At 43.2% G+C, this 15,909-nt stretch overlaps 1 protein-coding gene across 1 annotated transcript; it reads right to left on the reverse strand.

Annotated features, from left to right (window-relative positions):
• Positions 1–1,122: 1,122 nt before the first annotated feature.
• LOC133889784 (uncharacterized) lies at positions 1,123–2,985 on the reverse strand. The gene is made up of 2 exons (XM_062330263.1): positions 2,938–2,985; positions 1,123–2,861 (listed from the first exon to the last, which is right to left on the reverse strand). The coding sequence occupies exon 2, from the start codon at positions 2,857–2,859 to the stop codon at positions 1,492–1,494; it is 1,368 nt and encodes a 455-aa protein (XP_062186247.1). The 5' UTR covers positions 2,860–2,861; positions 2,938–2,985; the 3' UTR covers positions 1,123–1,491.
• Between the last annotated feature and the right edge of the window lie 12,924 nt (positions 2,986–15,909).

The following is a 15,909-nucleotide window of genomic DNA, read 5'->3' on the forward strand; positions in this document are numbered from 1 at the left end:
AAGGCTAGCTGTTACAGTATCTGAAAAACGGTCACTTTGCTACGGTACTTGAGCTACAATGCACATGCTATCGAAAACAAATGAAAACTTAATCAGTTTTTAAGTACAAGTCAGACATACTCATACATACATCTTACACTCACAAGTCATAGCACATATTTAAATAAGATTAGATATATAACCCCACATAACACGGACCTATTAAACGCATTCACATATACATGTACTATTTCTCTTGGAATTTAATATAAAAGAATACGAGCACTCATGCCTAGTCTAAGACTCAAACCCGGATGAGCAGATTCCACCACAAAAATCCTAACCAATTGGGCCATGCTCAGTTTGCAAAACCTAATACGTTTAGCCTGATGGTAGTAGCCCTAGTTGGTAACAAAAACAAATAAGAGAAAGAGCTCTTTCATAAACCTCCAGTGGATTATTAGAAACCATCCCATCCAAAGACGAAAAAAAGTAATGCACATGCAAAACTAGATCATGAATGATGGATGAATCACAGTTATCAGTTCTTGGTCTAACGGTGCATGCCTGTCCAACTACTTAAGTTGCAGTTAGCGTAGCCACTGAACGGGAAGAGTCCGGGATCCATTTCTCTAGAGCTCACTCTCCTGGCAATTCTTAGCTTCATTCTCCACGAACCAACAGGTCCAAAACCAGCGCCCAAGCAGGCTAAACCGTGCCTGATGACCTGAAGCATGGCTAAGTCTGAACCTCGATGCCTAGGTGATGATTCAGAGAATCGTTGGGATAGAGGGCCCGGTCTCAATCCCGACCAAACAAGATACCGTAACATTCTACCGGATCGCCCGCGACTGGACAGAAGTCTGAAACTTGACAGTCCATTTCAGTTCAGGAGCTTATCATGGAATTCAGAGATAAAAAAACAGAGCCCCAAGATCAATTCTAACAAATTATGATGTACCGGCCGATGCAATTCACAATGCGCTTCATCGTTTATCTGATGCAACTGCAGGCGTGACCAAGTCATACACTGTAATTTACAAGGAACCAAATCAAGTCGGTAAAATTGCAGGGAACGCCAGTGAATTAAACCGTGAAACTCGGCCAATGATCACCAACGCAAAAACAGGACAGTATCTAATCTCCATTAAAAGCAACTTTAGAATATTAGACACAACAAAAGTTTGGCGAATTACATAAGAAAAAGCTTATAATGAGTAAAGGTTCGATCCAAATAGTTTTGCAAGAACAAATCAACAAACACAAGCCGTCAGTCTGTCACGACAAGAATCTATCAAGCTTCCACCGTGCATTCCAGAGAAACATTAGAAATCTCTATCTAGGTTCAACTAATTCTACGTGCCTGATCATGCGCCCGGCGAGCACCATCGACATAGCTCCAGCATCAGCCGCTCATGGCAAGAAGGACGAATCGGGTTGCCACGTTTCATCCCAAGAACATGTAAGGTCGTCAATGTCCCCCAGAGTCTGAATCCGGGGACCAATCGTCAATCAGCGCGGAAAAAGTCTTGATCCGACGACGTCGACGTCCGCCCCGTCAGGAGAAGAACGGACGGACTGCGATGCCGACGGGAACTCACCGACGAACAGAGCAGTCTCTGCCACCTCGGGACGTGTCACGGCGTGTGCTGCTCCTGTGTCGTCGCTGTCCGAGTCTTGCGCATCCCTCCTGTTCTTGGCGTTCTTGCCGTGGCCGCTGAACCGGATGCGGTACACCCTCAGCGGCGACGCGGCGAGCTCGGGCGGGGCGGTGATGGAGTACTCGTGCATGACCCAGCCCGTGCTGCCCTCCACGCCGTCCTCGTGGAAGTTGAGCGCGTACTTAAGCCACGCGACCTCCATGCCGCTGCCGGGCACGCGCAGCTTCTCGCCGTCCCGGCCCCCGCGCAGCTTCTTCTGGGCGACCCACGTCCCCCCACCAGCGCAGCTCCGCTTCTGGCGGCTGCCGTTCATGGCCTGCCTCGCCGCGAAGAAGAAGGCGTCCCCCTTCCGCCCGTGCTTCTTGAGCAGTTTCCACGGCGGCGCACTCATCAGGTCCTCCTCGAGGATGACGCCGTCGATCGGGAGTCGCTGGCCCTGGAGGCGAGGGAGGAGGTAGTACGCGACCACCTCCTCATCCTCAGGAACAAACGCAAAGCCTGGAGGAAGCCCAAGCTTCCCAACCACGGATGCCGCCTCCATTGCCGCCGCGCCAGGGTATTGCTGGGGTTTAGTGAGTAAGAAAGGGGAAGGGATCGAAGAAAAAACGAACAGAGCAGTTTCTTCCACCGTGTGCCGGGTCGCGTCGCGTGCCGCACCGTCCTCGTCGTCGCTGTCCGAGTCTTGCTCATCCCTCTTGCGCTTCTTGGCGTTCTTGCCGTTCTTGCCGTGGCCGCTGAACCGGATGCGGTACACCCTCAGTAGCGACGCGGCGAGCCTGGGCGGGGCGGTGATGGAGTACTCGTGCATGACCCAGCCCGTGCTGCTCTTCACGCCGTACTCCTTGAAGTTGAGCGCGTACTTCCGCCACGCGACCTCCGTGCCGCTGCCAGGCACGCGCAGCTTCTCGCCGTCCACCAACATCTTCTGGGCGACCCACGTCCCCCCACCAGCGCAGCTCCGCTTCTGGCGGCTGCCATTGCTGCCGTTCATGGCCTGCCTCGCCGCGAAGAAGAAGGCGTCCCCCTTCCGCCCGTGCTTCTTCAGCAGTTTCCACGGCGGCGCGCTCAGCGGATCCTCCTCGAGGATGATGCCGTCGATTGGGAGTCGCTGGCCCTGGAGGCGAGGGAGGAGGTAGCACGCGACCACCTCCTCGTCCTCAGGAACAAACGCAAAGCCTGGAGGAAGCCAAAGCTTCCCAACCACAGATGCCGCCTCCATTGCTGCCGTGCGAGGGGATTGTTAGGGTTAGTGGGTGAGAAAGGGGAAGGGATCGAAGAATGAATAAATGGCGCTTACCGAGCGCCCGCGCTGCTTGCAATGTTGGGGCCTTGGGGGGCTTGGGGCCGGGAGGCTATGAGCGGCAGGGAGCGCCCTTAAGGGAAGTTTTTATAGGCTCTCGTGCACACAAGATTTGTACTCGATCATAAATACATATCATTTAAGGAAATATTTAGTCAAATTTTAAAAATCTGACTAACAATAGTTTTCAAAATATTTAGTTTGAAAACTTTAAAATTATATATGTAGATTTATCATGAAAAATGCTTTATAATATCACAAAATACATAGGTTTAGAAATATATTCTAATAAAAAATAATAGTTAAAATTATATATTAAATATTGTCTTATGCAAAAGGACATGTATTTATAACTGAAGAGAGTATTAAGATTCATGCTGGAGAAGTAAGTGAAAAAAATCATAAGATATGTAAGGAAAATAAGGAATAGATAGTTATCATGTAGAGTGGTGAACGGCTAAGATAAGCCATGTGTGTACAAGTGTATGCGGTTTTGCATTTCTCAGAACTACTGCGGATCTAGCCTTCTCAAGTCCGACTCTGATACGGTGCCAACTTTTGTTGCAATAGCCAATGTGTCGTGACAAAGAAGAGAAAACCAAATATAAAAGGAAGCTCCTATGATACTTTAAATGGTAAATTCTAAATTCTGAGTATACATGCTCTAGTCGCATGACATGCACACTCGATCGCCGTTCGTTGCCCATTCGTTTGCGGACAACATGTTCATGGAAGTTTCAACGTTGTGTGGCGCTCAAATGCATCGATGTAGTCTTTCCACTCCACGGTTGGGGCCCACTAGATGTTGCAGAACCTTTTACCACATGTTGTGGTCGTACCCCTCTATCTCCACAGTCCACACTAGGCTCGGACCCCATCTGCATTATACACTCGGCATTGTCATTATGAGTTTATGGTTATATTACAAATGCTTATTTCATTGAGATGAAGAATAAAGTGGCTATGATACCATTTGTAACACCATGTGTCTAAAATCTGCTTACTACCCAACCCTTATATGGGGCAGATCCGCATACGTATATCACTTCTTCTTTTTTACATTTTCATCATTCACTTCATATAAAAATGTTAACCTAGTGGTACTATGTTTGAAGCACAAAGACTTATAATCTTATCCGAATCTATTTAAACTACCAATATGGTAGTAAACACACTATATCGGAACACTTGGGTCACATAGGCCAAAATCAGAGGAACACGTGGGCCACATTGGCCAAAATAAGAAATACTAATAGGCTGAGGTATAACACCTATTATAGTATCTTTCTGGAGAAACCAACGAGGCAGGGAGGACAACAACCAGTTCATTTCATCACCCTCCTCCTCTCTCTCTGTGCAGCTTTATCTCTTTCTCCCCCTCCCCCTAGGAAATTTTGTTCCCTTCTCCCCAATTGATCTAATTAGGATTTTGCTTGGTGTTTGATCCAGCAGAAATTGGAAGCGTATTGGGTAGGGGCGTAGGGAGGCGAGTTCGTTGTTTCATGTTTGTATTCGATTCAGCCCCAATCCTCCAATCGGCTCAAATTTTGAGTGTTTTTTGACGGTTTTTTAAGCAGAGGAATGGGAAGTGAGGTCAAACTTTTTTTCGCGCATGAAGGTGAGTGCATGGGGATTTGTGTTTTTGATTTGGGTTCGGTTTTCTCGATAGCATGAAATCGATGACTTAGGTGTTAATTTTGGGGAGGGGGTTGCCCTTTTGGGGTTGTTTTTGGTTCATGCAGTTGATCACAATCAAATCGAGTTTGGATCCGAGAAGCATTTGGCATGGAGAGGCATAATCAGATGGGGGTACTCCAGGAAGGTGAGCTCATGTCTCACACCCCTTCAACCATGGTGGAGCACGAAGACAGGAGGGGTGAGGGAGAATCAGCTGGTGAGGTGGTCGCAAAAGGACGGTAGAAGGAGGCCAAGCGAAAAGCCAAGGACGAAGAGAGGGATTGTGTTTTTCCCCTAGATTTGCATAGCTTTCTCATATATGTGTTCTCTCTCTGGTACTACTTTCCCCTTCCTTCCTCACTCTCCTTTAGATTTTTTTTTTTGAAGTTAAGCTCCAATGCGGGGATCTCCTTCCCCTTCCTTTCTCAATCTCCATTGAGATGGGCTTTGGAGGCGCTGGTGTAGCTAGATGCAGTGGAGGAACCCTAGTGGTGAACTCAGGGTAGTGGCTGCACCACTGCATGCTCGAAGATCGCTGGCTCGGTGACCATGGGCCAGATCCCAACTCATTCTAGCTGGATCTGTGTGTGTTTGTCCTAAGAGAACGCAAGGTGCTTAGCGACGGTGTCACATAGAACGATGGTCAATGGTGACAAGGCATATTTGCTTTCTATACTAATATGAATTTGCTTGTTAATTAAAATAAATTTGCTTTCTATCATTCATAGGATTTACTTGTAATTAAAATAAACTTTCCTTCTGGGTTCATATGGATTTGCTTGTAATTTTAAACAAATTTGCTTTTATGAGTTTACATGGATTTGCATTTAAACTGAAATAAAATTTTCTCTCGAGAGTCTGGATTCTTATGAATTTGCTTGCAAACTGAAACAAATTTGCTATCTAAGATTGGTATATGGATTTTCTCCCTGAGTTCATACATATTATGCATGTAAATTAGAACAAAATTGCTCTCTAAATCCATATGATTATGCTTGTAAATTGAAACAAACTTGCTTACTGAATTCATACAAATTTGCTAGTAAACTAAAATAAAATTTCTTTTGTGTTTGGATTAATTTGGTTGTAAATTAAAGAGAATTTACTCTAAATTCATCAGTAAAGCTGGCATTGATGTTTGTTATGTTGGTGGAGGCATCAAGAGGGGAAGGAGAGCAGTATGTGAATTGCCTGAACCAACCCACAAACAGAATAGGGAGGCATGCGTTCAAACCAAGTTTTGTTAAATATGGGTGTGCTTGTTAACATGCTATAGCATGCTTGCCCAACATTTAGTAGTGTCCTTAAAATAAATTCTGAAGTTCTCATTGCTAACCAAGCTACTTGCAAGTAGGCAAATGTGGCCTAGCTTTTGAAGAAATAAAATTGTGGAAAAGCTAAAATCTGTTCGAGTGATTCGGACCTCATTCTCACCCGATTTTTTACCTTGCTATGTGCTTCAAGATCTATGTTCGGATGCCCCATTTCTTCTTCTCCAGCGACATCGAGATGCCCTGGTGAGTTAGGGTGGCCTGGCTGGTGATGGTGGTGGTCCCCCCCCTCCCCGGGCGTGGAGTGATGGAGCACCACTAACAAGAGGGGTCATCGGTGGCGTCAAGAAAGATAGAGACTAGTGAGGGAGTGATCGGCGGAGACAGGAGCTGCCAGAGATGAGGGTGGACGGGGAAAAGAAGCTCGCTAGAGTACAAGATGGAGGTGGTGGGGCTCAAGCTCGTCGTGGGTGCTCGTCAGCGTCGGTCACACATGGGGTGGCGGCGGGGAGAGGAGGGAGGAGTCAAGGTGGGAAGGCACTAAAAAATAATCTGGGTACTGGTCTCAGGTAAAACACCTGAGTGCCTTGTAGATGGGGTTTAAAATTAAGATATTGTTTGGGACATTGGAATTCTTACCATTCTTGCGAGCGTAAAATTACACCGGAACCTTTTCAATTCTTGCGAGAGATGAATAATTTCTTGTAAAAAATTTGCACTCAAATAGACCCTAAATGAACACTCTACTTTCCATTAGGTAATTGTACGTGTGCGTTAATGAACCACTCCACCCAACCTTCTCAATTTGAAAAATGACGTGGAGAAGAGAGAATGCATGCCATCTTCCAAGCAGGAAATTGTCTTTTGTTTAGAAAAAAAGGCATAGAGATGGCTATTGTTGTCTTGGAGCCAAACATCAATTATCAACATATTTTGTGGGCCCAACTAATGGCAGTGGCCAAGGAGGCGAGAAAAGAGGTACTCCCTTTGGTCAGTAATATTTGTCGTTTTAGACAAGAACACGCATATCAAGGTAAGACTTATTTTATTCTTATACCCTTATTAATGTCACTTGATATTGTCACGTTGTTGACCACACTTAATGTTATCACGCTATCACTAGTAATGAAAGAATTTTTTTAATAGCAGAGGTCTAGAGACTTGGCTAAGCATAAATATATTTTGAACATAGTTAAAGAAAATTGATTTTCTCGCAATTATGGAATTAAGTAGAAGTAACTTTTCCGCTTCTACTCTCAATCATCTTTGTGGAGGCATGGATTATTTGTGGCGTATCATACCTCCAAGGGGTAGATTAGGTAGAATGATTATGGGGGTCAATACATCAGTTTTCGATATTGGTTCCATTGCAGAGGGGGTTTTTTACTCAAATTTTCTCTTAAAAAACAAAGATGGATTTACTTGGACATTATACGCGGTCTATGGACCAACCCAAGATGAAGATAAAGTTGTTTTTCTTACGGAGATGGCTCAGGTGTGTAATTTGGAATCTAACCCAATGATTATAGGGGAGGGTGGTTTCAATATCATGAGACGCTCAGAGGATAAGAATAATGATAATTTTGATACTAGATGGCCCCAAATTTTCAATGCAATCATCGAGACATTAGATCTTCGAGAAATAGAAATGATTAGGAGACAATATACATGGGCAAATGATTTAGTTCCCCCAATCTTTGAAAAGTTGGATCGTGTTCTAACGAGTATGGAGTGAGAATTGAAATATCCTAAGGTCATGGTTGAGGCACTTGATAGGTCCTGATCTGATCATGCTCCATTATTACTCAATACGGGGGTTGCCTTCCATTATGGTAACCGACCTCAATTTAAATTTGAATTGGGATGGTTCATCCATGATGGTTTCCATGAAATGGTAACCAACATTTGGCAATCGGAACAGCAAGGTAATAATTCTATCAAAAGATGGCAGAACAAAATCAGAGCATTGTACCAATATTTGAGGGGTTGGGCTAAATATACATCAGGCATACCAAAAAGGAGAAGAAACAGCTTACAATGAAAATTGATGAGTTGGATAAGAAGGCGAAGCATAATCCTTTAACGTCTAATGAGATAGCTTTCAAGCATTATCTTAATGAAAGACTAGCTCACATTTTTAGATAAGAAGAGCTCAAATGGTACCAAAGAGCTAAGGTCCAAGAGCTACTAAAGGAAGATGCTAATACTAAATATTTCCAAATAGTAGCCAGTGGGAAACATAGAAAGAAGAGAATTTATAAGCTGAAAAAAGAGGAGGGTGTCATTGTCGGAGACGTCAACCTTAAGAAATATATTACAAAATATGATAAAGGTTTGTTTGGCAAACCTAAAGATAATAATTTTGCAATGGATGAGTCAATAAGACATGATATTCCCCAAGTTTGTGATAGTGAAAATGAGATACTTATGGACCCTTTTGAGGAGGATGAGATATGAAGGGCAATCTTTCAAATGGAGCATAATAAAGCTCCTGGCCTGGATGATTTCCTAGCTGAATTTTGCCAAAGTATTTTAGGAAGTCATAAAAAGTGATCTCTTGGATATGTTTAGTGATTTTCACTCTCGGGAATTTTCTCTCTTCAGCTTGAATTTTGGCGTGATTACGATTCTCCCTAAAAAAAGTATTACGTTGAAAATCCAAGAGTATCATCCTATATGCCTTCTTAATGTTAGCTTTAAAAATTTATGAAAATCTTCACTAATCGAATTAACATTGTGGCTGGAAAAATAGTCCGTCCTACGTAAACAACCTTCATGCCTGGTCGTAATATAATAGAAGGGGTCATAATACTCTATAAGACCATCCATGAATTGCACAGAAAAAGTAGAATGAAGTGATTTTTAAGATTGATTTCGAGAAGACATATGATAAATGAATTGATCCTTCCTCCAACAAACTCTAAGAATGAAAGGATTTTTAGCACAATGGTGTGATTAGATCCAAAATATCGTGTCTGAGGGGCATGTAGGGATTAAGGTCAATGAAGAAGTTGCACCTTATTTTCAACCTCATAAAGGACTAAGACAGGGTGATCCTCTCTCACATATTCTCTTCAATATTGTAGCTGATATGCTAGCAGTACTAATATCAAGAGCTAAAGAGGATAGACATATCAATGGAGTTGTTCCACACCTAGTGGATGATAGTTTGTCAATTCTGCAATATGCAAATGATACTATCATCTTCATGGATCATGATATTGAAAATGCTAAAAATATGAAGTTCATACTTTGTGTATTTGTGCAACTCTTGGGCTTGAAGATAAACTTTAATAAGAGTGAGATCTTCTATTATGGTGATGCTAAAGAATATGAGGATCAATACGCACAATTATTTAGTTGTGATATTAGGCAGTTACCTTTTTGATACCTTGGTATTCTAGTGATACATAGAAAACTAAGGAATAGGGATTGAAGAGGGTTGAAGAGAGGTTCGAGAAGAAATTGAGCAGTTATAAGGGGAAACTTATGTCTGTAGGGGGCCGATTAGTGCTCATCAACTTAGTCTTAAGTTGTCTCTCTATTTTTATGATGTCATTCTTTGAGGTTCCCTGGAGAGTGTTTAAAAGATTGGACTATATTCGATCGAGATTCTTTTTGCAAGGGGATAACCACAAGAAGAAATATAAACTTGCTAGATGAAATATTCTTTGCCAACCAAAAGAACATGGAGGACTTGGCATTATCGATCTCTCGGTTAAGAATATTTGCCTCCTAAGCAAGTGGCTTTATTGGCTACTTAATGAGGATGGGGTTTGGCAAAGAATGCTTAGAAACAAATGTCTTTGCGGTAAAACTATTACCCAGGTGGAAGGAAAACCAGGTGATTCTTATTTCTGATCAGGGCTCATGAAGTTAAAAATAACTTTCTCAAATGGGATTCCTTCCATGTTCAAAATGGCTACCAGACTGGTTCTGAAATGATAGATGGTGGGGCAGTACTCCTCTCAGTGTACAATATCTGACATTGTATAATGTGGTCCGAAGTAAACAAACTATAGTGGCAGAGGTAATGCGATCTTTAGCGCTAAACCTCTCCTTTCAGAGACCGATTGTAGGAAATAAATTAATTGTTTGGCAACATATGGTGTCACAAATAGCTTCAGTTCAATTATGTAATGAACAAGACATTTTTAGGTGGGATTTGCAAGCACATGGACCATTCTCATTTCAATCCATGTATAACCAAATGACATCACGACCTACTATTATTATTGCCAAATATATGTGGAACTCAAGATTCCACTAAAGATTAAGATTTTCTTGCGGTACCTAGGTAGAGGTGTTCTTTTAACCAAGGATAATCTGATCAAAAGAAACTGGATTGGAAACCAAAAGTGTTGCTTTTGCAATCATAATGAAACCATTAATCATCTTTTCTTTCAATATCATTTTGTTAGAACATGTTGGCAAATAATACCTATTGGCTTAAGTATTAAAAAATCTTACAGTGCGAGTCACATTATGGGCAGTTGGCTAAGAGAAAAGAGAGCGAGAATTAAGAACAAGATGCTAGTGGGGGTAGCAGCCATCTTTTGGTCAATTGGGTTCTACCAAAATGATATAATATTCCAACATACTCCTAATATAACCACAATGCAGGCAATTTTCAGGGGCGCATATTGGTTGTGGTTATGGAGACTGCTTCAGAAGGAGGATCAAATGGAAGACTTCTTGAAGGTCTGCCATGCTTTGGAGGTGATGGCTATGGATATGTTCATCAAGAATGGGTGGAGCTTTAATTATAGAATATGTGGCTAATCCTCATGGCTATCTTTTGTTTGTTTTCCTTCCAATCTTTTACATCTTACATGACGAGCCTATGTAATAATGAACGAGAGGCATGGTGTGCCATATGACGCGAAATGCTTTTTGTTTCCTTTCCTTCTGATCCTTAAATTGTCTAGTATCTAAAAAACAAGCAAAACAGAAATTATAACCTGCCAAACTGGATCTGGATTTTGGAAGACATAGCTGCATGGCCTATTTATATACACTGTACCTGCCAATGGATTTCGAAAACCTGCTAAAACCTGGAAAATAATTATATTAGCATTTATTTCCGTTAAAACTAACAAGAAATTAATAACCAATTCTCAAAGTTCCACAGCCTAGTAAAAAGAGCAAGGAGCCAATAACTATACAAGGACAGGAAAATAAGGCTAGCTTAGCTGCTTGGGAAAAACCAGTTCATGTTGGCTTTCATATGAGATATTGTAAAAGCATCTTTAGCAGACTAGTCAAACTTTACCTTCCATATCTTTATTTGGATATCCACTCCAAAAAATTCTCTCTATATATTTCTATACACTCCAGCAGACTAGCTAAATTCCACTCTCCATATGCATGTGGACAGGTGGTAGAGGAATTTACAATACGTGTGCTTGTGTGGTAATCGCAATTATGATCTCGTAACAAAATCTACCGCAGTGTAACTGCAATTATGATCTCGTCACAGGCATGGTAATCGGAGTTAGATTCCGTCACAGGCATGGTAACCGGAGTTACGATCCCATCACAAAAGCAGTTACGATCCCGTCATAGGCATGATAAACAGAGTTACGATCCCGCCACATGTATGGTAACCGGAGTTATGATCTCACCACAAAGGCAGTTACGATCTCGCCATAGGCATGATAACCGGAGTTACGATCCCACCACAAAAGCAGTTACGATCTCACCATAGGCATGATAACCGAAGTTACGATCCCGGCACAGGTATCATGACCGGAATTACAATCCCACCAAAAAATAGTTAAATTTGGGAAATTTTTATTTAAAATTTGTAAGAGATTTTTAGTTGAAACTAATTTAAATGGGTTCTCTGTTATTTAATCTATGAGCACAAAAATCAGTGTGATTTTAGAAGTTCTATAAAATCACTTTTTAAATTTATGAAAGAGAAGAGAAAAAAATAGAGTTTTAAGCAAAAGCTAGCTGGCTTCTCATGTCTCTCTACGTAAGTCACTACAGGAATTTGGCAAGCGAGGAGGTGAACGCCAAGTTTGGCCAACGAGCGGAGCCGGATGGCCATGCTACAGGGATGGCCAGCCGTTTAGCTCTTCTACTGGAGCCGTGCTTTTCAATTTTCTGACCAATTTTAATAATAACAAGCCAAATAGCTTTTCTTCTCGAGATGCTCGAACAGCACAAAAGTGGATGATACTATTTTTTTTATTTACACCCAACTACTATCTTCTTATTAGAATGAACACACGGACAATTGTTCTGGCAACAAAAGTGCAAATTGACGATGCCTGACTGCTGTTCACTGATCCAATGCTTGATGCCCTTTTCTGGCTTTGTTACGACCCACCACTCTTCAGATGTGATGTCTAATTGCCACTACAAAGAAAAAAAAACTGACATTTGTGACTAAGGATTTGTCAAATTTTATAATTGGGCTTTCAAAATGGACTTTCTATTGGTCCCTGAAGGCAACTGAATAGTTTATCAAGCAATACGCAATTGTATCAGTCCAATAATTACACAAACTGATATGACCAGTCCCAAGTTCTCAGAACTTTTTCTCAAACCAGTAGGAGAATTTATGGTCACCCAAAGGTACAACGGTCTGCTTCAACATTTTTATGAAGTTCAGTTACCCATTTGCCCAAAAAAACCGTGACTCGAGACTCACGAGGATGAGGTGCTAGACCTTGGTTCTAGCCAGAATGCCCTCTCTTTTCCATTTCCAATCGAAAAATCAATCAAACACTACCAGACAGCATTGTCAAAATCATACTCAAATCTACCAAATAAGCTGAGCACTGCACACAGCAGAAACCAAATTTCTCGTTTTAAATTGAAGGCAGCAAAGCCATTCCACGTTTATTGATCAATGCAAATACACAATCCATTAACACTCATTTAGTAGGACATATTGGCCGTCGCGTCATAATCCACAAGCTGCTAAACCTATCACTTGCAATCTACATGCGCAAGTTGGAGAGTTTCAGTTCTGAGCAAAATTCTCGGTGTTGTACAAATAAAATGGACGCGAAAAACGCAAGAAGCAGTCTCCTAGTTCAGACGAGGAACCTTGAGGAGGGCGGATTTGCCGCAGCCGTTGGGGCCAAGGAGCATCCAGAGCTGCCCCGGAGGGACGCGGAGGGAACGGCCCTTGAGCACCGGTAGCGCCCGCCCCCGCCGTGTCGTCACCGAGAGCCCGACGCCGCGGTCCTCGATGGCCGGCGGAGGGGAGGCAGAGGCGAGCATCCGTCGTCTCAGGAAAGGGGGACCGGCCAGGGTGGGTCGAATGGCGGCGGAGGACGGGGAGGAGCAGCAGTGGAGGGGGGAGGCACCTCCATTCCACCATCCTCCAACCGGACGCATCGCTCTCTCCTGTACCGCGACCTCCAGGGCGACTAGATTCTCGGCCCGCCGTCGCCGTCGCCCGTCGACGTCGCGCCCTCCTTTCTCCACTTCGCGGAGCACCCGCCGTCGCCGACCTCCACACGCCGCAGATCTGTCCACCGCCGCCGACCTCCACACGCCACCGAGGAGACCTGGCCGCAGAGCTGTCCTCCGCGCCCGCGCGCCTCCTCCTCCACCTCGCTGTCCTCGTCTCCTCCGCGGTCTCCATTCTACAATGCTGCGGGTTCTTGGACAGCGCGGAAACGGGAGGTGAGGTTGCTCGCCGCCCGCGTCTGGGCTGCATCAGCTGGCCGCGCGGCCGGCCGTGCAGATGTACCTGAACGAGGCCGTGTTCTGCTGGCACCAGCGGCCCCGGACACGGAGTACGGCCGGGCCAAGGTGTTCCTGCACAACGACCACCTCTTGTGTCTTACTGGAGAAAGCAATTTGAGATCAGATTTTTTTTTTCCTTTAGGGGTGGATAATGTAGCAGAAAATTGACTATTTGATGGATATTGATGGATCATATTTTTTTACAATCAGGGTGCATAGGTTGAAGACTATATTCTACTATAAACTTATCTACTTGTAAGTGATTCTGTGAGTAATTTACCACTTCTAGTTCAAGAACGCAAATTGTTTTTGTTTTGCGTCATTCAAATCAGCACGTTGTTCCTGGATCCTACTATATAACTTGAACGGTAAACTACAATGCCAGACCATACTGAAACTTTTTAGCAATGCTGCAAGATAACATTTGAGGGAGTCTTTGTGTGAAATTACCACATTAGTTGCAAACTGTCATGTTTTAAGATAGCTTATCATGACTGCACACTTGCACGTTGCATTGCTTGTGCTCCATAACTTGCTCAAGTTCTTCAATTATCTAGCTAGCAATTTATTGACCTGATTGCAGTGTTGCATAATTTAGGCTCTTTGTTTTCTCCAATAGTTCATTATCCCACCTAAATGCGACAATCTGTGTATTTTATGGGACATTCGTATGGAGAACAGGAGAAGCAATAGTTTTAACTTATAAGAGTAGTGAAAGTAGTTTGGGTTTTGTCAAGCTCGTATCTTTTAGCAGTTCAGCATCCACAACGTGCCTTTTCTTTGATATCTTAATGTTTTAAAGGTTTTGAATTTGACATGAAACGTGTGATCATTCTGTTCTACTGCTGACTTCTGAATGTATTGACCTTACATGCTTGTTTTATTGACATTCGAGTTGCACAATTACTAGATTTAATTCTGGGATTTTGTGCTGTTGAAGAACAAGGGGTCTCTGCATAACATGTTAAGAGTACCTGCTCTAATAGTCAGACTGCTTTCTAGACCCTAGAATAAACAAAGAAGAAAAGAAGGATTAATTGGGCTCTAAACAAGGAGCTAGGATTGATCAATGATTGCAACAACCATTTGCAGCCAAATTGGGCGTCACCTTCACAGCTGATGCAGCATCTATCACGTTGCTGAATTGTTTATCAGCCATAGGCTCATGCCAAATCTTTTTTTTTTCTTGGTTTTAATATAGTATTACTAATGCTTTAATGACCATGAGAAAATAGGCTAGATGTTAGTTTACTTGTCAACGTTTTGTACTTTTGTAATCAAGCGATGAGCACAACAGATTTTAGGACTCGGATATGTTTCAAAAAATTAAAATATATGGATGATCAATATTTACATTTCCAATAATACTAATTACATGTATATACACCTTATATAATTGTTTTTCTTCACAAATGTAAACAATAGTCACTTAAATAATTTATAAAAATAAATACATTCACTCCAAACGGTTAGAGATATTATAGACATTACATATTTCATTCAACTCAAAAGCCATCAGTATACCATCCAAAATAAGAGTCACCTAACAAACAAACTTTTACAAAATCAACTCTTACAATAACAACTTCTTCAAAGTCAACAACTAAAAACAGCTTTTGAAAAAAAAAACTCAACCCAAACAACGAAGCTCTTGATATTTCAAACATGAACTAATCTATGTAGGTGTGTAAAAATCGTTGGCCAGTATGTTTGGTTCCTTCGCATTTTGTCGGCATGGCAATCCAACTCATCCGAAAATCCCCAATATACCCATGTTCCTCGTGTCCTTCCCCAATTTAATCTTTTTCCCCGTCGCCTCACTCCCCGTTACCGGCCACCGCCTCCCTCCACGCGCTCGCGCTCGGCGACCGTCGGCGACGTCAAGTAGTCGCGTGCGCCGCGCAAGGCGCTAAGGCGCAGCCGCGCAGGCCGGCAGGGCGCAGGCTGGCAGTGGCGCCGAGCACCGGTGGCCGCCGTCGCCAGCCGATGCTTCTGCTGCGGCGCCACGCTGAGGCCTGGCGGCGCCCGGGCCTGCGCGCATCCTTTCTTCCTCTCCTGCTGGTACTACCCGTCGATCCCAATCCCCTCTCGGCCTCCCCCGCTCGGCTGCCACCTTGACCTCCCACGTGATGCTAACGCGCGGGCCACTCAAGCCGGTTACTTCTCGCTGTGTCTTGCTTTCTTGGTTTCTTTAAACAGCGTTGCGCAGACTAGCATTTAGCTTGGGAATCTTAGCTGACCATAATGAGCTACCAAAAAGTCAAGAGCTGTGCGCTGGAAAGGGAACAAAATTTTATAAGATCTCTTTCGA

This window comes from Phragmites australis, chromosome 1 (genome assembly GCF_958298935.1).
Source record: "Phragmites australis chromosome 1, lpPhrAust1.1, whole genome shotgun sequence".
Lineage (NCBI taxonomy): Eukaryota > Viridiplantae > Streptophyta > Magnoliopsida > Poales > Poaceae > Phragmites > Phragmites australis.

Bases quoted from the DNA above. Each gene is read 5' to 3' on its own strand.
- LOC133889784 (XM_062330263.1), bottom strand. From the start codon at position 2,859: ATGGAGGCGGCATCTGTGGTTGGGAAGCTTTGGCTTCCTCCAGGCTTT.